This window comes from Panthera uncia (assembly GCF_023721935.1).
Source record: "Panthera uncia isolate 11264 chromosome A3 unlocalized genomic scaffold, Puncia_PCG_1.0 HiC_scaffold_12, whole genome shotgun sequence".
NCBI classification, from domain to species: Eukaryota; Metazoa; Chordata; class Mammalia; order Carnivora; family Felidae; genus Panthera; species Panthera uncia.
This window is the reverse complement of record NW_026057579.1, coordinates 2086896-2109609: the sequence shown is the minus strand read 5'-3', so window position 1 is coordinate 2109609 and position 22714 is coordinate 2086896. Positions and strand designations below refer to the sequence as shown.

The 22714-nt window shown below is 44.3% G+C and overlaps 1 protein-coding gene across 2 annotated transcripts in view; it reads right to left on the bottom strand.

Moving 5' to 3' along the window:
* The window catches only part of SMYD1 (SET and MYND domain containing 1), a 43932-nt gene that overhangs the window by 9214 nt on the left and 12004 nt on the right, over positions 1-22714 (bottom strand). Inside the window, exons 2-7 of one of the 2 annotated variants that reach the window (XM_049651849.1) lie at positions 20009-20185; positions 16323-16536; positions 10903-11033; positions 8515-8553; positions 5396-5585; positions 504-596 (exon numbers count right to left, since the gene is read on the bottom strand). In XM_049651849.1, coding sequence (XP_049507806.1) covers positions 504-596; positions 5396-5585; positions 8515-8553; positions 10903-11033; positions 16323-16536; positions 20009-20185 — 844 coding nt within the window. The remainder of the gene's footprint in view (positions 1-503; positions 597-5395; positions 5586-8514; positions 8554-10902; positions 11034-16322; positions 16537-20008; positions 20186-22714) is intronic. The other variant, XM_049651850.1, reaches the window with a different exon arrangement.

Below are 22714 nucleotides of genomic sequence, written 5' to 3'. Positions count from 1 at the left end.
CTGGGTTTTACCCCCAAGAGATTTGGGTGAAAATGTCCTGGGTCGGAGCCTGAGCATCAGGAGTTTTCCACGATTCTAGTGTACATCCAGTTGACAATTCCTGCTGCTTCGAGAGCCAGGGCTGAATGCTCAGTTGGTAGAGACTGGAAACTGTAGCCAGGACATGCATTCAATTAGGAAAAAGCAGGCGACCCACTGCCATTTCCATTTCTCCACCTCTGATGCCAACCTGAGATATCACAGACCCCCCAGGGACATTTGCCAGGCTGCCTGTGCTCTCCTCAGACCCAGTTTCAGTCGGTTGGGCAATCACTGAGAACATATCCCCAAGAGATGCTAAAGGCTTAAGGGCAAGAAGAGTCATGGTCCAAACCAAGGGCTATCCTCCAGAAAAACAACCTGCTGGGTAGCCTCCTCATCTCCACCCCTCCCCATGTCCCTCCCATACTAGAGAATCTTTCTGCCCTCTTCCCCACCCCATCCCTATAAAAATGAATTCTTACCTCATGGTACAAACCCTCAGAGCGAGCCTTGTCAATTTTTTCCAGTGTATCCTTGGACAACTGTATCATTTCCTTTACCGCTTCCTGAGAGGGCTGGGAAAAAAGGAACATTGAGTTAGAGACCCCCTCACGAAGCAACCCATTGCATCTTTGAATAGCTGCCATCTTTGACATTCAATGTAGGACAAGATTAACGCTTTCCTCATTCTGAACGCTTCATTTCCATAAATGCTGCTCAAGATCCCTATAGCTTTTCCAGCTCCCTCATCATGTTTCTGACTCACATGCACTTTCTACTGACCAAGCCCCAGCACCTTGCTGCCAGCCAATTGTTCCCCACCTGGTGCTCATGCCTGGGTTTTGGAACCCCAGTGCAGAATCTGACATTCTCATTCTATCACCCAAAATATCTTCCATTATTTGTCTTTACTTCAAGTCAACCACGTGTTCTACAGGTAATGCCCTCGCATTTTAGTCTTCGCACAAGTCATGGATTTAAATACTGACTGGCACAGGAGTGAGGACAGAAACTTACGGCTTAACCAAAAAATCGTGCTCCAGTTTGCCATTGAGCTCATTATAGAAGGGACTTGTGGTTGTGGGCATTCAAACCCTTCCAAAGTATCTTTGCACCCAGTTCATATTTCTTTGTCTTGACCAAATTATATCATGAGAGAATCTGTCAGCTGTCTCTGTGAAATCTAGACTCATCAGGTTTCCTGCATTTGCCTACATGGTCCAGTGATCTTATTTTTCAAAAATCAAGCTTTGATATTTCAGGCAAGGAGGCACCATAATTGAAAGCCCACGAGGGCATCATAATTTTGAATAAGAAGTGCCAAACTTCTCAGTGTCCAAAGAAAAAGTTTGGACCGAGCCGGGCTCATCCATATCAGAAACTCTTTTCTGGAATACAAAAATAAGAATTTTTTTCTTTTTTCTTTTCTTTTTTTTTTTTTTGCCTACACAAATCTGATAAAACTTTTTTCCAAAATGAAAAAAACTTTGTTATTTATTCCGACCATAAAAATGACATGTAGAAGTTGTAAAAAAACAAAACAAAACTAAAACACGTGAAAAAAGCATGGAGAAAAAACAGAAATCCTTGGAATCCACCCAAAGATGACCATAGCATTTTGAGGAACACTTTCCAATGCATATATACAGGAATAATATTTAAAATATTTAACAACTGGTACAGGAAAGGCACTGACCAATCAGAGCTGACACTGACCATAAGCAGCCATACGTTTATACGGCCTTAGTAGTATGTCCTGGCTGATCCGCCTGTACATGTGCATATGCGTGTGTGTATATGCCAACAGCACCAAATATTTCTTCTAATTGGAATAGTATCAGATTTCCATCTATAGTCTGTTTCTTTCACTCAGTACGTTATGGATATTTTCCCCTGTCAATATAAAAATACAGCACCACGCTTAATAATTATAGACTTTTCCACTATGTAAAGCCAGAATAATTTATTCAACCAGTTTTCCAATTTTTTCACTGTAAGGAATTGGGTCCAATGGCTCCATTTCGACTTGCTGCTTACGTTGTTTTGTGAGATCATGACCTTCACCAAACCACCAAAAAGTAACAAGAGGATGGGCATCTGTTCCCATGAAAATACAGTCCCTTAATAGATGGAGATCAGGATCTTCCCTTGGTCTCCCAGCTGTCCTGAGCCAGTTCTATACTGAGTATCCACCTTCCAGTATGAGAGGCCCTGGCCAGGACAGCTTGCTTCAGGGTCAGGATATTCTAAGGAATGGCCTTTGTATTTATTCTTCTATGCACTGCACTTCGGCTTCCGCAGAGTTCTTAACTAACTAAAGTGTTAGTTAACTAACACTACGGTTTTGACTACCCTCATTTCCTTCTGCATCTGGCCTCCCTGGAATCCTTCTGCATCTCTGGGGTCTTGCGTGGCCTGACGCCAACAAGTGTTGCATCCACCAGTGCTGTGATTTCTGCTCACAGGCCTCACTCCTGACCCAACCTTTGTCTTGATCTTTGATGTGGTTCAGATTTCTGGCTTCTGGCTACCCTCTAGCCCCAGAGTACTTCTTCGCCTTCTGTTAACGCGGATCGTGTCTTGGTTCCAGACAGGTCATTTAAGTGCATATCTGCTTTCCTAAACTCATTTGAATCAAGCACATAAATAAGAGGGGGTCTATGTCTCATCTGGTTGGGCAGAGTTCTATAACTGGTAGTCCAGAGGTGTACCACCAATCCGTCAAACCTAGATTTTTCCTTTCATCCATAGCTTGTTGCTCAAATAATGGCTCATTGAAGCACTTCTAGTTTATGAGCACTAATCTCTAATCTATAGTAAGTTCCATCATCTTTAAAACTCAAAATTCGTAGGGAATCTTCTGGAGAAATCGGGGTAGAGCTGGAGAATACCAAGTGGTCAGGTATTAATAAAATTCTTGTTCAATTTGATGTTGTAAGGAAGAGTGTTACTTCAAGCTTTGGAAGTGAATCAAATTTGCTCAAGGAGGCAGCTGCCAAGATTCTCAAAACAACCTGGCTAGTAGGTTGTTAATTGCATGTGCGACATGTGATAAAGCTATTCTAAGAAAGGAAATAGGGCTGTTCCGTTTGGCTCCACTTTTCAGAGTAAAGGCAGGAACGCATGATCTGCAGATAGGATTTTAGGAACCCTGCAGAGAGAGACTCTCCTCCCCAGAAATACAAAATAAATAGAAAACCAGGAGGACAAGAGTAAGAAGCTGGAGCAGAGGGAAACGTCAGTGGAAGAGGAGCCAGAGGAAGAGGAGGAGGAAGACTAGGAGGAAGGGGAGAAGTCAGCAGATGGGGAGGAATCATCAGAAGGGAAGGACCCACTGGAGAGGGAGGAGCCAGAAGTAGAAGAGAAGAGGGAAAGAGGGATACTGGTTCCCCAACGTTGAAAAACTGGCATATTCCTATCGTGAAAACCAAGGGTGAGAACTGAGGAGACAGAAAAAGAAAAACCTAAGCAATCCAAACAAGGAGGGCCCAAAGCTATAGTTGAGGGGAATGTTAAACATTTTGGTGTTATTTTCGCATTTTGTAAATATTTGGTTTTGACTTTTATCCAGGTTAACATACACACATATATTAATGAGTTAACACATCCATATATTAAGGAGTCAGGAGGGATTCTGATGCCAGTCAAAAGTTTGAGGAGGAGTCACAAAGCCTGGATTACTGGATAGGGCTTATCAGGCTGAGATAACACATTATAAACGCATTTAAAGAAAAGCAGCTTTGACAACCACATAGATAGGATAAGCTTGAAAAAACTGCTAACAGTGCAACTCCCTTTTTACACATGAGGACACTGGCTCAAAAGGAAGATGCTTGCCCACACTCAGAAATATTCAGTGTCATAGCCCGAACTCTTAACACTGGCCTCCTGGCTCATTTTCCCGTATTCTCTCTACTACATTATAATGGCCTTGAATTTGCCTTAGGATGCATTGCTTTTTAAAAAATTATACTCAATATTTGGGGCACTCAGGTGGCTCAGTTGCTTAAGCGTCCAACTCTTGATTTTGGCTCAGGTCATGATCTCATGACTCGTGAGATCGAGCCCTACACTCGCTGACAGTGCAGAGCCTGCTTGGGATTCTCTCTCTCCCTTTCTCTCTGCCTCTCCCCTGCTCTCTCTCTCTCTCTCAAAATAAATAAGCATTTAAAAAAATAAAAATAAGTTAAACTCAATTTTTTTCTAATGAATTTTTTTGGTTGACTAATTTTGGTTTGGGTTACTTTTATTTTGTTTATTTTTTTTTCATAGAGAAACCAAATTTTACATAAAAACAATAGAAAGCTTTTGCTTTGAATCCAGGTAGGTTCAAGCAGAAATCATCAATCTTTTATATCAAGAGAGACGCCAACTCTGCACTTCCACACTGGAAGACGTGGGCATATCATCACCAGCTGGTAGCAGCGTATCTCAAGTAAAGAGAGGAGAACCAAGAGCCACATATTGCGTGGTTGTATTCCTAGCCAGGAGCCTTCATTCCTAGGTCTCTTTATCTGAGGTCTTGACCTCTGGAGGCCTCCTTCCAGAGGAGGAGTAGGGAACCTTGAAGATTCTCTCCCCCACTCCAACTTGGTACCCAGTACTTTTCTACTCTTAGCCCTTCCCCCACAGCTTCTTCCACCCTCTCCCCATCTCAGGTCCATAAAACTGCTGAACCCCTTTGGCTGAGCCCCTCAGCAGGGAGAAGACCCCCACCTGACCCTCCACCTGTGCACTTTTCCATGGGGGAAAATGGAACAAGAGGAGTCCAGTTTTAGCCTTTTGTTTATACCATTGCTGGGCTCTCTCCCAGCTCAGCCAAGCTCCTGAAATCCCCCTCAGGAATCCTTTAGCTGCTTGGTGGTCTCACCAGCAACCAGGCAGCAAGCTATTCAGGATTTAAGCACATTACCCAATCCCTACATTGCCCATTTCCATGGGACTAGGAATATCTTTGTGATAACCAGGCAAATAATCTCTTTGCCCATCTGGTCTCAATATATATGAAACTCTCAGCATTACTTAACCAGCAAAAGGGCACAGAGAAGAACTAAAATTTACTCAGTGTCCACTCTGTATGCCACTCCCTTTACATTTATCACTTTGTTCAGTCCCCACAGCAACCCCTTCTGGTGGGTGCCATCATTCCTATTTTACAGATTAGAACACTGAGCAACTTCACCAACGCAAACACCTGGCAAGCGGTGGCCCCAGGACGCTAGCTGGGACCTTTCCTCTATGCCCTGTCCACCACCCCACAGCACCTTTCTAATAGTCACAGGCTGGTTCTCTGCACGGATGAGCTGTGAAATCCACCCTTGCTGGCTCCCAGAGAAGATGGTCGCAGACACCCCAGGAGCAGGACTACAAGTACCTTCGGGTCATCTTTCACCCCCAGAAAGAGGTCATCCTTCAGCTTTTTTTGGCAGTGCTCACACGTGCAGTCAAAGTAGTACTGCTTCTTCAGCTGCCTCTTGCGCTCCTCACTGACGTTAAGGAAGTCGATATAGGATACGGTCAGCTCCTCTCCTTCTGAGATCTTGCCCAGGGCCCGGAGCTCAATTCTGGACAAGGTAGAGGAAAGAGTAAATCAAATCCAGGGCTCTCAGAGTGGGGTCTCTGCTCTCCAAGGTCTCAGGGAGTTGAGTCTTAAAGACAACTCCCACTAGCACTCCAAGAAAACTCCCAATCCCAACCCCTCCCCCAAAGGACCCAAAGGACAATTTTCTGGATAATTCTGCTCTACACATTATAACAATCAAATCTGCTCCATTCAGTTAATTGCTCTGAAATCCAATTAAATGGATTCCCAGGAGAGGGCTGGGCATGGTCACAAAGCCATACGTAGCTTCCCCGCCTGCAATTATCCCTGTACATTTAGCTACTGGCTGCCTGCAACAAAGGAAGGGAGAAATAATAAGGTAAACATTCCAGATAGGAGAAGACTCAACAGTTGCCTCTGCTTAGTTTAGAGACTACTCTTTTGAAAGTACGTACATTCAGTTACCCACAATTGTGGCCCGTTCTGGGTTCAACATTAAGCCCTCCCACACCTACCCCTCAGTCCACTGGTTCTGGTCTACATTATGGAAAGAGACAGGCCTGGAGATCGCTGATGACGAATAAACAAAGGCTGGCTCTGTTAGCCTGCTGCATTGTTCATTTTGTATTTACCGGGGGACGCGGGTTTTGGTTGAAGGTAGGTAGCAACAGCAGATGGCATTTCAATCCCCTTCCAGCCTAGACCTGACCCTCTCATTACCTACAGCACTACCACCTTACCAGGTAACAGATACAGAAGGTGCTGAGGACAAAAGCCCACTCACTGCAGAGCTGACATCCAGCTAAGACAAAAAGCAGAGCAGCTCGTGGGCCTCTCAATCATGCACCCTCCACCACAAGGCCAGGAACTACAGAGAACAACCGGGGAGCCCCACAAGCTGGCTGCCTAGCTGTGCTCTTGTGTCCCCCCAGGATCTTCTCACTGCCCAGTGGGAAGCCATCACCCAGAGAGTGGGTGGCAGGACACAGAGGGCTGGGGAGAACGTCTGCAGACAGGTCTGTGTTTATTTCCGCTACCTCCCAGAGAGGCTGAGTCAGACACCATGTGACCGGCAGCCCCTTCCACACACTCTGAGGTGACAACCAGGTGAGTAACAACCACTGACTGGAAGTGACAGGCATGTCCAAGTATCTTAGGTGACCACTTAAAGTAAAAAAGCCTTCTCCCAAATCAGGGTACCCTGACATGCCAAATAAATGTGATAATATATACAAACAATTCAGAGGGAGCCTGGCAAAGTCTCAGTGCCTGTTCACGTGCCCATGGGACCCCTTTCTTTTCTCCCCCACCCCAATTTTTGGCAGCAGCTGTTCCTGCCATGGTGAAAGGCAAGAGGGAGAGGTGAGTTGTGTGATTCTCCTCACAGCCCAGCTTAGAATCCTAATAGTCTCAGCTGCAGGGGATCAACGTCCCCATTTCACAAGGGAGGGCACCGCCACCCAGAGAGGGGAAGGAACTCCCCCCATGAGGTCCCACAGCACTTTGGCAACAGTCAAATTGAAAAATCGAGTGCCATTCACACTTCACCTCAATATAATCTTCTCCCTAGAGTATCCTCAGTCTGCCTCCCAGGTCTGCCATGCACAGGGAAAGAAATGCACCAAAGCCTTTGACTTCAGAGCTCTGCCAATGTTCTAAATCGTTCCATGCGAACAACTCCTGGGCCAGTGTTGAGTGTGGATCTCTGGCATCTGGTCCTGGTAAGGTAAGTAATTCTGCCCCCACCAACCCCACACGGCTCCATTGTGACATATTCCCATTCAACAGTGATTCAATGCCAACTGAGTGAGGATTCCCAATAGCCTTTCTTCCTATCACGGCTCAGTCAGTTCTTGCAAGGTCTCAGAGTATCTCAAATTATCTCAATTATGTAGAGAATTTTCAAAACCAAAAGAACTTAGTGTCCCTTAAATATGAAAATATGCATGCCCCATTTCACCTTACTTGGGATTCGGGGTCAGGGGATGAATAGCAACCATCAGTCCATTCTCCCTTTTCCATCTTTAATGCCTGCAATTCTGGAGTTCAGCTAATTGAGGCACACATATTTAACGTATTTAATGTATTTATAACTTATTTAACGTATTTATTTCTTGAAGAGATTAGAAATGCAGTGCAGAGCCCCAGAGACTTAAAACTAGGAAGGTCCCTAGAGATGTGCTCATCTTGACCTTTGCTCTATAGATGTGGGACCAAACGCCCAAGGGATGATGGGAATCATCCAAAGTCACATGTAATGCAGACCAACACACACTCCAATGCAGCAACCACTCCTACCCCTGCCTTCCCAGAGCCCAAACTCCCATGCAGAGTTTTGTTCTTAATCTAAAGAACATTTCAAGTACTTTCAAACCCAGCCTGAGAAATAGATCCACCTGGGGCCATTTATTTGTCACTAAGAAAAGTCAAAGCAAAATCTTACCTAAACCACTAATTCATAGTTGGCCAGAAACATTGAACAAATAGCATAAATAAATATTTGCCAAAAAGATTGCAGCTATGGGTGCTATTTTCAGAAGACAGTCTGGGTGAGAAATTGGGGGTTATACATAAACACAGTCCCTTTAGTACGTCAGTAATATCAGCATCCAGTAATATCAGGACTTCAACGGACAGCGTGGGTTTTGCTAAGGTGATGTGGACTAGAAGGGACTGGCATGCTTTGGGATTGGGGTAGTGAGAGAAGCAAGGAGTGAAAGACAGGAAAGAAAAGAAGCAAAGGCACGGTGGGGAGTGGGTGGGTGAGGAACAAAACGATTAATATATATGCATTTAAAATATAGCATTCAGCAAAGACCAGACTCTGGGCTGTGGAAGGATATTACAGCCAGAGAGCAGCTTCGGAATCTCAGGAGGGGGCGGCCCCAGCAAACCAGGCAAGTGAGGGAGATGGGTCAGAGGGGCAGGGATGCTTGCAAGGACTGACCCACCTCATCTGGGTGTGAAACATGGATTTCACTGCCTCATGACTGAAAGACAAAACAGACACCCGAATGGAAATCATTACCATTGGCTGGTCCAGTACAGCTAGCAAGGGAGCACAGCATTCCAGCTTATGCAATGAAAGCTTTGGCCATCACCACCACCTTTATCCCAGCCCCTTCCAGTGGGGGCTCACTTGACAAGAAGCAGACTGCTATAGTGGAAAGTGCACTGGATTTAGAATGAGAAGTTCTGGGTTCAAAGGTCCTCAGCTCTGGACAAGTTATTTCCCTTTCCTGGGCTCATTGTCCTCAACTGCAACCTGGTAATGGGACTACCATGAGACAGTGCATTTAATAATAGGTGCTAAACCCTGTATGGGTGCTGTTATCTCACTCACGAGCATCGTGGCCTCTTTGATGTCTATCTTGGGGACTGTGTGAACTGCAAATGGAGGTTGGTTAGGTCACATAGATAGTATGTAAAATTCCATTGGGTTAGAATTGGGTTCTTTCCACTATGGCAGGCAGCTAGACTATGACTGCAAAATCACCTTCTTTTGCACAACAGCCAAGAAGCCAGGTAAATATGGCTGCTCAAAATTAGTGGATGCAAAGAAGCCAGAGCAGACATCAGATTTGGTCTGAAGAAAGGGTTCCTGGGCTCCTACAGCTGTTACATGTAGTAACAAGGGGAGCCCTGGGTCATCACTGCTTAGGGGAGTGGTGTCCCAAAAGACCAGCCCCATAAATGGCTGAATTTGATCCTCAGCCAAGCAGGCTAACCTGGGACAACAGCCCCTCTGAGGAGTATTCTATGAGGGCCACGTCAGTGACCCCAAGAGGCTTAGCAAGGGAAATGCAAATTCCGGGGAAAAATGATCTGGGTCCCAAATAAACTTCTCTGTCTTGAGTAACTTTCTCACTTGCTTAGAGCCTGGTGTCATGCAGGCCTTTGTTTCCAGAAATAGGAAGGAAAAGGGAAATCAGAGTCCTTGCTATATTGGGGTTTAGGCTTGATTCTTGACTGAGAACCAGAAACCATTGTCTCTCGTTTCCAGGATGTTTGGGGGCAAAGCAGCTCATTGTTGATGGCTCAGAGTTGACTTACACCTGTCATAAAATCTTGTCTCATCTCTAAGAGCAAAATAAGTAATATTGCTTAGGCCTCGTCCTCCAAATTCCCCCAGCCCTGAGTCATGGACAGCCAGGCTCTCATTCTGTTTGCTGACTTCTCCATTTATGCCCATCCCAAGATCCATTCTTTGTCCTTCTGTCCCCTGATCTGTGCCTTGGGAGTTGGGGGTGAGGGGGGATGACCTCTGGGAGCTTCATCACCCAGGGTCCTTTGCTCTCTGGCTTCTGGTTGGAGTTTGGCCAGTGGGAGGGGATCAGAAGATGGGAGGAGAGGGAGGCTGGGGTATTTAGTTCTCCTGGCTCCCTCTCTGCCTGGCCATGGTTCCAGCAGTGCCAGTTTTCTCTACCAGTACAGCCAAGCCACTGGGTGGGGAGTGGAGAAACGGAACTCTCCCATGCTACAGCTCTCACCAGATGCAGGAACAGTACTTCCTCCACCTGCCCCTCCAGGTCTGGAGGTGGTAATGATTTCATACTATTGCTAGACCCTGCACACCTCACCATTCCTTGTTAGTTTCTTAAACTTTACCCCTACTTCTGTAAATTTTCCTGTTATTAAATTATCTTTGGGTAAACACTGAGTGTACCTTCTGATTTCTACTGGGACCTTGACTAATATATGCTTCTGCCAAGCACCTTCTCAGTTGATGTTGTTCTGCAATGACTGCCTGATAGATAATCCCAGGCTTTGAGCTTTAAAATAGTAGAGGTTTGGAGCGCCTGGATGGCTCAGTCAGCTAAGCATCTGACTCTATATTTCAGCTCAGGTCATGATTTCATGGTTCATGGGACAGAGCCCCACATCCATGCTGACAGCATGGAGTCTACTTGGGATTCTCTCTCTCTCTCTCTCTCTCTCTCTCTCCCTTTCCCCTCTCAAAATAAATAAATTACCTAACACATCTAGACAGCCTCAAGAAACATGCAAAGACTCAGTTATTACCCATGTGGAATTCTTTGCTTTCTCATTACCTTTCTCTTATCCACAATTATTCTAGAATGAAATGTTTTTTAATTTTTTTTAACTTTTTTTTTTGTTATCTCTACACCCAATGTGGGGCTTGAACTAATGACCCCAAGATCAAGAGTCGCTTGCTCATCCAATTGAGCCAGCCAGGTGCCCCTAGAACAAAATTTCTATTTGCTGCTCGGTCAAAATCCATGCTAGGTCAAGTTCCACAGTTTGGTTTAGGTCAAGTAGAGAAAACACAATAGGGTCCACATCCCCATGATACCATCCCCAGTTAAAGACATACTCACTTGCCATTGTTAAATATAACGGTGCAGTTGGGCCAACAGTCATGGTTCACCAAGCCCAGGTTGGGGAAGATGCCCACACCCACTGCCTGCAGGCCTCTCTGGTCACTGAGTGTGAAGCCATTGCAGCTAATCTACTCAGAGGAAAAGATAAAAGAGTCAATTAACAGACATAGACCAAGGACAGAACACCATCTTGGCTGTTCAAAGTTCAAGAAAATAGAAGACTCAGTCTAATCCTGGAGATGCTTAGAGAGTCTGCAACAAAACAATTAATTTCTTGTTCTCTAGGTGACTCCAAAGGACCCTCAAGGTGAGCACCCTGGGAGAGTACTGTACTTGCCAAAAAACAAAGCCACCTTGGAAGCTTTTGGTAGCTGTATTCTAAAAAGGCCAAAGATGGAAACGTTAGTTCTGAGAAGTCTCCCTCTTTTCCTGTTTCTGGGTCTCACATGAGTTTTCCCCAGTATCTATTTTGGTTTTTCTCCATGACCTGCTCTGCCTTACTCTGTGTATGTGTGTGCATGCACATGCGCGCGCGCGCGTGTGTGTGTGTGTGTGTGTATGTGTACATAGATACAGAGGGCTGTGTGCCTCCCCTGCTTCCTTTGCCTACCCACCCTCAACTCCTATAGCTGCTCATAAAATTGACATCTCTTTTTGATTGTTTTGGGTCTGGTGGATGGATATTTTTTACTCCTGTTCACAATTTTAAAATCTGTTGAGTGTAACACCTAACATATATCTTTGAATGCAAGACAAATCAAGTTGGTTACTACTTATGTGGCACTCTATTGATTTCCTTTCCCACCAAATCACTTATTCTTTATAGAAACAGATTCCAAATACATTTTCCGAAAAAATGCATAAGAATAAATACAACCTAGAATACATTAACCACTCACACAAACGTCTGCTGTCTGCATAAATACGTATGTAAACATGTGCTACACTGTGCTCATGCATATGCATGCATGCACTCACGTGGCTATGTGTCATAGATATTGCAGGAATGTCCCTTTCTCCGTTCAGTCTCGTCAGTCATTCAGCAAATACATGAAGTCAAGCCTGTCAGTACCACTAACAAGCTGTTACCTCGGGCAAATTTCCTTCTTCCCTGAGCCTCAGTTTTCCCATCTGTAGGTTGGACTAGATGATCTCTAAGAGTTCTTTCAGCTCTGCACCTTGGTGATTATGTGGTCCTGTGACTCTAGTCCCTGGACCACTTTAGTGATACCCAGGATCGGTCTGTGACACCCATTCACCCCAAGGCTATAGAGCATAACTGCTAAGAGTAAAAAATCTAGAATCACCTGCCAGACTGCTTCTAGTCCTTTCTTGGATACCAGCCCATTATCACTATGTGGGCTTTGGAGATAACATAGCCTCTCCAGGCCTAGGCTTCCTATTCTATAAAATTGGAGTGCTAAAAGCAATGATTTCATCTTGTATTTAAAGATTGCATAAAATAAATATATGGAAAGCTACGATGGTTAATTTTATGGTTAATCTGGGCTGTAGTGCCCAGATATTTAGTTAAACAGTATTCTGTATATAACATTTAAATTGGTAGACTAGGGGTGCCTGGGTGGCTCAGTCAGTTAAAGTGTCCAACTTCATCTCAGGTCATGATCTCACAGCTCATGAGTTCGAGCCCCACATCAGACTCTGTGCTGACAGTTCAGAGCCTGGAGCCTGCTTTGGATTCTGTGTCTCATCTCTCTCTGCCCCTCCCCTGCTAGCTCTCTCTCTCTTTCTCTCGCTCTCAAAAATAAATAAACATTAAAAAGTTAAAATCAATCAATCAATCAATCAATCAATCAGTAGACTCTGAGTGAAGCAAACTAGCCTGCATAATAATGTATAGGTGGGCCTCATGCCATCAGCTGAAGCCCGTATTTTTTTTTACATTTTTAAAAAATGTAATTTATTGTCAAGTTAGCTAACATACATTGTATACAGTGTGCTCTTGGTTTCGGGGGTAGATTCCCATGATTCATCGTTTACATACAACACCCAGTGCTCATCCCAACAAGTGCCCTCCTCAGTGCCCATCACCCATTTTACCCTCTCCCCAACTGCCCCATCAATCCTCAGTTTGTTTCTGTATTTAAGAGTCTCTCATGGGTTTACCTCCCTCTCTGTTTAAAACTATTTTTCCCCTTCCCTTCCCCCATAGTCTTCTATTAAGTTTCTCAAGTTCCACATATGAGTAAAAACATACGATATCTGTCTTTCTCTGACTTATTTCACTTAGCATAATACCCTCTAGTTCCATCCACATTGCTGCAAATGGCCAGATTTCATTCTTTCTCATTGCCAAGTAGTATTCCATTGTATATATAAACCACAGCTTTTTTAAAAAAATATTTTTTAATGTTTATTTATTTTTGAGACAATGTGAGAGACAGAGTGCAAGCAGCGGAGGGGCAGACAGAGGGAGACACAGAATCTGAAGCAGGCTCCAGGCTCTGAGCTGTCAGCCCAGAGCCCGACATGGGGCTCGAACTCACAAACCATGAGATCATGACCTGAGCCAAAGTTGGACGCTTAACCGACTGAACCACCCAGGTGCCCCAAAACCACATCTTCTTTATCCATTCATAAGTTGATGGACATTTGGGCTCTTTCCATGATTTGGCTATTGTTGAAAGTGCTGCTATAAACATTGGGGTGCATGTGCCCCTATGAAACAGAACTCCTGTATCCTTTGGATAAATTCCTAGTAGTGCTGTTGTTAGGTCATAGGGTAGATCTATTTTTAATTTTTTGAGGTACCTCTACACTGTTTTCCAGAGCGGCTGCACAGTTTGCATTCCCACCAACAGTGCAAGAGGGTTCCCGTTTCTCCACAATCTCACCAGCACCTGTTGTTTCTTGAGTTGTTAATTTTAGCCACTCTGACTGGTGTGAAGTATTTCCCTGATGATGAGTGATGTTGAGCATATTTTCATGTGTCTGCTGGCCATCTGGATGTCTTCTTTGGAAAAGTGTCTATTCATGTCTTCTGCCCATTTCTTCACTGGATTATTTGTTTTTCGTGTGTTGAGTTTAGTAAGCTCTTTATAGAATTTGGATACTAACCCTTTATCCAATATGTCATGTGCAAATATCTTCTCCCATTCTGTCGGTTCCCTTTTAGTTTTGTTGATTGGTTCCTTCACTGTGCCGAAGTTTTTGTCTTGATGAGGTCCCAATAGTTCATTTTTGCTTTTATTCCCCTTGCCTTTGGAGACGTGTCGAGGAAGAAGTTGCTGTGGCTGAGGTCAAAGAAGTTGTTGTTTGTTTTCTCCTCTAGGTGGAGATGGTTTCCTGTCTCACATTTAGGTCTTTCATCCATTTTGAGTTTATTTTTGTGAATGGTGTAAGAAAGTGGTCCAGTTTCATTCTTCTGCAGGTTGCTGTCCAGTTCTCTCAGCGCCATTAGCTAAAGAGACGTTTTTCCATTGGATATTCTTTCCTCCTTTGTCAAAGATTAGTTGGCCATATATTTGGGTCCAGTTCTGGGTTCTCTATTCTATTCCATTGGTCTGTAGTATCTGTTTTTATGCCAATACCATACTGTCTTGATGATTACAGCTTTCTAATAGAGGCTAAAGTCCAGGATTGTGATGCCCCACGCTTTGAGTTTTGTTTTTTTTTTCAACATTACTTTGGCTATTCAGGGCCTTTTGTGGTTCCATACAAATTTTAGGATTGTTTGTTCTAGCTTTGAGAAGAATGCCAGTGTAATTTTGATTGGGATTGCATTGAATGTGTAGACTGCTTTGGGTAGTATTGACATTTTAACAATATTTATTCTTCCAATCATGAGCACGGAATGTTTTTCCATTTCTTTGTATCTTCTTCAATTTCCTTCATAAGTTTTCTATAGTTTTCAGCATACAGATTTTTACATCTTTGGTTAGGTTTATTCCTAGGTATTTTATGGTTCTCAGTGCAATTGTAAATGGGATCGATTTCTTGATTTCTCTTTCTGTTGCTTCATTATTGATGTATAGCAATGCAACCGATTTCTGTACAGTGATTTTGTATCCTGCAACTTTGCTGAATTCATGCATCAGTTCTAGCAGTTTTTGGTGGAGTTTTTCAGGTTTTCCATGTAGAGTATCATGTCATCTGCAAAAAGTGAAAGTTTGACTTCTTCTTTGCCAATCTGGATGCCTTTTACTTCACTTTGTTGTCTGATTGTTGAGGCTAGGACTTCCAACACTATGTTAAACAACAGTGGTGAGAGTGGACATCCCTGTCTGATCTCAGGGGCAAAGCTCTCAGTTTTTCCCCATTGAGGATGATTTTAGTTGTGGGCTTTTCATATATGGCTTTTATGAGGTTAAGGTATGTTACTCCTATCCCAATTTCTTTGAGGGTTTTTATTAAGAAAGGATGCTGTATTTTGTCAAATACTTTTTCTGCATCTATTGACAAGATGATATGGTTCTTTTCCTTTTTGAAGTCTATAACTGAACAAAGACTGACCTCCCCCAAACAAGAAAGGATTCTGCTAGCAGACTGCCTTTGGACTTGAACTGCAACTCTTCTCGGGCCCCCTGCCTGCCAGCTTACCAGCAGGTTTTGTATTTACTAAGTCTCCACTATCACAAGAGCCAATTCATTAAAATAAATCTCTTCTTCCTCCCTCCCTGCCTCCCTCTCTCCCTCTCTCTCCACACACACACGTGCGCGCGCGCGCTATTGGTTCTGTTTCTCTACAGCACTCTATCACAGAAGTTCTGGCACATGGTGAGGACAGGACAGGTACAGTATGATCATGCTATTGTTGTTATTACAGTAACCTCCCCCCTCAGCCCACTCATCAGCACCACAGAAGGAAGACGCGCCAGTTGGAAGACATCTACCCCCAGAACCCAAGGCCTGAACCTGCTAATCCATGAAGCTCCTACCCCCATGCTTTGGCCTCTTATGGCTACAAGAGCTCTGGTTTTGCTGCTCCAAGGCAGCTCTCTCCAAAAGTCCTTCTTCTCGTCTCCCTAATGTCCATAACACACAACTCCAGGCTCTCCATTATCCTGCCTACCATACTTGGGAAAAGGAAGGATCTCATTTCCAGAGTGACTTGGGCAACAAGGGATGGTGATTGGGTCTTTGCTCTCAGTATAAACAAGAGAAAGTAGAAAGCAGAGATAAATAAGAAGGTCAATTCCTATCCATATCTACCATGCAGGGATAACCAACAGTTTGTGTGTGGGATGCCTGCTTCTGATAGGGTGGGAATGACTTTCTGGTAAGCAAGGCCAGAACAACAGAAATGGGATGAAAGTTCTTCACTTTGGGCCTCTGTCCCCTCTGGTCCTTCTCTCGGCCTCCCCTCCCCCGCTCCAGCCTGGTAGCTTCTGAATACTTCTTGGTTGACCAATCCCAGCTGCCACCTCCCACCCCCACCACCTTATGGGGGATCATACCACGCCAAAGATGTGTGAGATGTACTGCATGCTGAACTGCTGGCTCTGGGGCGGCCAGTACTGTAAGAAAGTGTCCACGTCCACCCGCAGCTCCTTTTGCTCCTCCTCCCCGAAGTGCTCCACGTGGTTCTGCAGGTCATCCACAGCCACCAGGCAGCCCTCTGTGAGCCCAGTGCCCTCTCTCTCCACCCGCCACATGATGCGGGCTGCCAGCCTGTGGAGAGGGGCAGGGTTAGGGATGCCCCAGCACAGTCATTCATTCAACAAACACTCACTGAGCACCTAATGCATGTCAGGCACAAGGCTGACCTACATATATGGAATTTCTTTTTATCATGGAGCCTTTATTTTATTTTATTCTTTTATTAATTTTTTTAATGAAATTTACTGTCAAATTGGTTTCCATACAACACCCAGTGCTCATCCCAAAAGGTGCTCTCCTCAATGCCCATCCCTCACTATCCCTTTTATAGTGGGGAGACCTAAGTTTAAAAAATAATAATTTAAACTAGCGTTAAGTGCAACGCAAAGAATAAACTAGGGTAGAATAAAAACATAGTAGAGGGTGACTGGGGGAAGGGATGCCAAGGTGATTAGGGGAGGTGATACTGAGGATAATACTCAAGCTGAAAATGGAATGACTAGGAGCTGGCTCTGTGCAGATGGGAAGGCGCAGTGAGTACATAGACCTTGAAGAAGGAATGGGCTTGGAATGATGGAGAAACAGCAGGAAATCCAAGGTGGATGGAGCATAGTGAGTAGGGAGTGGAGAGCAAATAAAGATGGAGAGGTGGGCAGGAGCCAGGTCATGTGGGGTCTATGAGACCATGAAAAAGGCATCTGGGGACACTGAGGTATGGCAGCCTGGGTCTCTCCTGATAATATGGCTAACTGAGATGAGCACTAGAGAAGGAGTCTAACAACCTGGGTTCAAATCCATTTCCACTTACTATGTGACCTTGGGCAATTCCCTGGACCTATCTAAGGGCCAGTAAAAGATGATAATACATATCCCCTGACATAATATTTGGAAGACAAAGTGGTGTAACAGATGTCTACATGTGTGTGAACTTATCTGTAGTCTTAGTGATTAAAGAAAGAGGTGGGAAAGACAATCTGGGTGGGGAAACAGTGTAAGAAAAGGCTCGGAGGCAGCTACAGGCTTGGCATATGCAGGAAGCAAGGAGGGGAGGGGGCTGGCCTGGCTGAGGCAGAGGGCTCTGAAGGAGGAGGGGAGGCAAGGTGGGATAGGAGGGAGCCCTGGAGAGCACAGGGTGTGGAGTGTGAGACAGAAGGGTGCAGTTCATCTTGAGGACAGTGAGGGTTACCTATTTGGCAGCCTATGCCCACTAGATGAAGCCTATGACTGAGGGGCATTTTGGCAACTCTCGGCTACTCATTGAGTGCATGCTGGCCAAGCACCTGCAAGAGGGGGGGGGGGCCTAAGGCAGATCTTGTCCCTGAGGGACCTCCTTGGCAAAGAACAGGCCCGTTTCTCCTCTCGTTTGGGTCACAGAGTTATTTCTGAAAAGATGCCCTGCTGGCAATCCCAGGTGCCTGGGAACTGAGGTATCCCCACATGGAGCTCAGGACAGCACTGTAGAAAATAAGTCTCCAGTAGGGTGTCTGTTGCCTCCAAATATTAGGGAAATGGTCCCTAAGTGTCCATCAATGGATGAATGGATAAAGAAAATGTGGTGTGTGTGTGTGTGTGTGTGTGTGTGTGTGTAGATATATATACACACATGTATATACTGTATATATAATATATAAATATAATATATAATTATATAATATAAATATATATAATATACATGTATATATAATATATATATAATATATATATATGTATATGTATAAAATGGAATACTATTCAGTCATGAGAAAGGAGGAAATCTTTCCATTTAAGACAGCATGGATGGACTTTGAGGGCATTATGCTAAGTGAAACAAACCAGACACAGACAAAAACTGCATGGTATCAGTTATGTATGGCATCTTAAAAAAGAAAAGAAAAAAGTCAAACTCATAGAAACAGAGGAAAGTGGTTTCCAGGGTCTGGGTAGTGGGGGAAACAGGGAGAGGCTAGTTAAAGCACAAACTTTCAGCTAGGAGATACATAAGGTCTGAGGATCTAATGTAAAACATAGTGACTACAGTTGACAACACTGTACTGTATAATTATAATCTGCTGAGAGAGTAGAACATAAAGGTTCTCACTTGGGGAAAAAAAGGATAAATATGTCAGGTGATAGGTATGTTAATTAACTAGATGGGAGGTGTCCTTTCACATTGTATACACACATCAAATCATCATTATGTACACCTTAAATATCTTACGATCTTATATGCCAATTATACCTCAATAAAGCTGAAATTTTTAAAACATGAAAATAAAATAAAATTGCAAAAGAACATGTTTTTAAAGAAGCAGGATTTCAGCAGATGGAACTAAGGGGATGGGGAGGCTGACTGAGCCATTTCATTTTGTAGTTTCCTAAAAATTACTAGGATATGATGATTCCATTCTGTACTTGAACTTCCCACCCTACCCACTGAAAATGGTCCCAACTTCACCTTCCCCATCTCCTCTGCTCTCCAACACCACCTCCCAAGCACTGACCCGCAGCCCTATCTTGTGGTGTTGGCCCTGAGATTCCTGGCCACAGCCGCCCTGGGGATGCCACTAACTGTTGTGAATGTCTTTCGCGTATAATGAGTGCAGAAGGCTGTGTGCACAAGCCAAGGGACTAGTGGTCTATGGTTACTTGAAAAGCTCTGCATTTTATCTTGGTTTGCCTGTCTGTTTTTTCCCTTTGTTCATTTGTTTTGTTTCTTAAATTCCACATATGAGTGAAATCTGACTTATTCCACTTAGCATAATCCTCTCTAGCTCCATCCATTTTATTGGAAATGGCAAGATTTCACTTTTTGATGGCTGAGTAATATTCCATTGTGTATATATACCACATCTTCCTTGTCCATCCATCAGTCGATGGACACTTGAGCTGTTTCTGTAATTTGACTATTGCAGATATGCTGCTATATAACCACAGAGAACAAAGTGATGGTTACCAGAGTGGTGGGTGCATGAAATAGGTGATGGGATCAAGGGGCGCACTTGTGATGAGTGCCGGGTGATGTATGGGAATGTTGAATCACTATACTGGACACCTGAAAATAATATTATACTGTATGTTAACTAATTAGAATTTAAATAAAACCTTTAAAAAAAAGCTCTGCTTTTTTGTGTGTTTAATTCTGCTGGAATTAAATAGCTCAGCTGCTGTTGAGCTCTAGCTCATTTTGCCAAATCTTCAGATTTTTTTCTTTCAAGAGAAACCAGAAATCCTAACTTTTTTAATATGGAATTTTCCAATTTTTTTAAACATTGGCAGATCAAAAAAATTTTTTTTTTTAAGTTAAACACTAGGGAGCCATTGAGAACAGGTCTGCAGTCAAGTCTAGACGGGTTGTGGACTAAAACCATGGCCACAGACACCCAGTTCTAGATGGGCTCCCACACCTAAAGGGAGTGCACAGAGATGCCCCTATCCAGTCTCTCTGAGGCTCTACCGTGATCTGCACTCAGCCTGGCTTCCTTGGGCCTGGGAATGCTTGTCACTAATGCCTTCCCCACCTGACACTTGGGAATCCCAAACACTAGCCCCGGGGCCCAGCTCTGACCTGATGTTCTCATTGGGCACCTTCCCATATCTCTTGATGGCCGAACACTCGTTCTTGTGGTTCAGCCAAGCATCCTTCTGGCAGGTGCGGTCACAATAGTGGGCGAACTTGCACTGTCCACAGCGATGAAGCTTCTCCTGCCTCTTGAAGCAGGTATGGCACACAAAGTTAACAAGGCTGGGAATGAAGGGAGAAACAAGAGATTGGGGGTGGCACAGCAAACAGGGACTGCACTGGACATTGGACCCCAACGTGGGGACACTACTGCACGCTGCATATAAGCCTTTCAATTTAATTCTGCAAGTGTAGATTTAGACCCATATGCGGTAGGCACTGGGAATACATAAACTGCATGAGAAAGCTATGATAGCGGCCCCATGGGGTGTTCCTGGAACACACTGGAACAGACACTTGAGGAGCCCAGGAAGTCTTCCAAGCCAAAGGACTAGGTGGAAATTCCTCATGGTTCCCTCGCCAAAAGCCACAGGTCACTGGTACCATAGCACTCTGTGTGACATGACCCTCTTGTTCTTGAAAGGCAATGCCCCTTTCCCTTGAAGAATAAAACTCATAACTACCTACAATATGATGGGACGTGAAACATGATGTATTTTTTTGCAAAATGGGGTCTGCGCATTCTGATGTATGTCACAGTTCCGTGTGTTTTGCAAGAGTAACAATTACAAGGTTACTGATGTCACGGAGGTCACCCGCTGTATTCTCCTGACTCAGAGAGAGAGAGTGGAAGTGACATGGAAGGTCATGCCTGCCCACTCAGTGGGAGAGGGAGAGATGAATAGGCAGATGAGGTTCCTTACCCCGTATTTCCCACCCCCCAGTGTTCCCAAGAGAGAGCTTTGTGTCTCCCAGGTTAGAGCCGTCTTTCAGGCAGAAAACAGCATAGGCTACATGATGGAAACCTAATACCAAGAGTGAGTGAAATCTGGCGTGATGCGCAATATCTCAATATCTTTGCAATGTGGAGAAAAGAAATCCTGGCCACTGAAGCAGAAAAATGATGAAAACAAGCTCAGCGGTATGCGCAGAAACGCTGAGCTCCCTGGGAAAAAATGGGTATGTGAACTCAGACTGGAGTTTACGGTCTAAAGAGGCATCTCAAAAGTATAGGAAAACAGGAGCTTTTGGAATCAAAGAAGGCTAGGGCCTGAAGAAAGAACCTTCAATAGAACATACAAACACAGAAATCCCTGTGTCCATCCTTGACCTTGTACTTTTTAAGTTCCCATAGTGAAAAAGAGTACACTGTTTCCAAGAACAGTTAATCCATTGTTGGCCAGTCCTAATTGTTGCAGATTTCCTCCTTGAGTTCAGCCTGAATTTGCCTTCCTGAGAAACATACTCCTATCATCGAATTCGGCTCTCTGGATCCTTGTCCAGTGGAACAGGCCTAGGTAGGTCAGTGATGCAAGAATCTGAAGACCGCTGCTGTGACTCCCTTTCATTCACCCTCTCACTCCCAGCTCCTTCAACAGTCCTACTCCGGTCTCTGATGCGCCCACAGTGGGTCCCTGTAGCCAAAGGAAAGTGGGCGCAGCAGGGCAATCAAGCAAGATTCAGAGACCAATGCTAGGGTGCTGGGCTCAAGGAGACCAAAGGTCAGGCCCTGTGGCCCCAGGAGGGCATCAAGAAATGGAGAGAGGTAGAGAGCCAAACTGAGGGCACTGCTCAGGCTATTGCTGTAAGCTAGGTCCTGGGCTTCCTGGAGTCCAGTTTTCAGCCACTGGGTGGCCAACTCAACACACTTCTGTGTCCCCATCTGCTGTGAGGTATGTTGCTTATAACTTGTTACTAATCATGAAATACTCATGGGCATGGAAGGTTAGAGGTTATAAGTTTAGAGCAGGTTCAAAGTTATCCCCCTAATAATGTCTTCCTCACTCCCATGCAATCCCTTAAGCTTTCCCAATGGGAGAGGAAGAGTAGAATTACACTAGCATATTTAGAATATGCTATATTTGCACAGAATCTGCAGCCCATCGTAGCTATACCAAAGAGGGTATTCCCTGCTTGAGAAGGTCATTTGTCATGAGCGCTCCAGCAGAACAGAGCAGATAGGCTCACGCAGGACCCTGACCATTTAGTGGAATCTTCAAACCCCTAGAAATGGGGAGCTATGAATTTCTCGTATCTGCCTCAAGTCAAGATGGCATTCTCTGGCAGAAATGTGAAGTTCTTCAGCAGAGACTGAATTGCTGAAGAACCCAAGTAATTTGGATCCCAATGAGGCTCCAAATCCTGTCTCCTGGCCACTCAAGGGTGGATACTGGGTCACAGAGTTTTATAATTACAGGGCCAAGAACAGAGTATGGTATCCAGTGTGGTGCTATAAATGCTTTCCTGCAAAAAAAACTCAGTTATTTGAGATAAAATTAAAAATCTAGTCACTGGTACGTCCCAGGTTTTCTCAAAGGCACACAGCCAAATCAGAGCTTCCCTCCATTTGTCCATATGATGCTACCTTTTTTAAATAGCTTGACGTATGACTGACATACATATCCAAAATCTTTAATTTGGTAGACTCTGACATGTGCATATACTTGTGAAACCATCAACATGACCAAGACAGTGAACCTATCCACATTCCCCCAAATTTCCTCATGACATTGAATTCTTTAACCTGAAGTGGGGTCTTCACCTTTATGGTATTCCAAACGGTCAAAATCATTTTGAGCTTTCAGTTTTTCA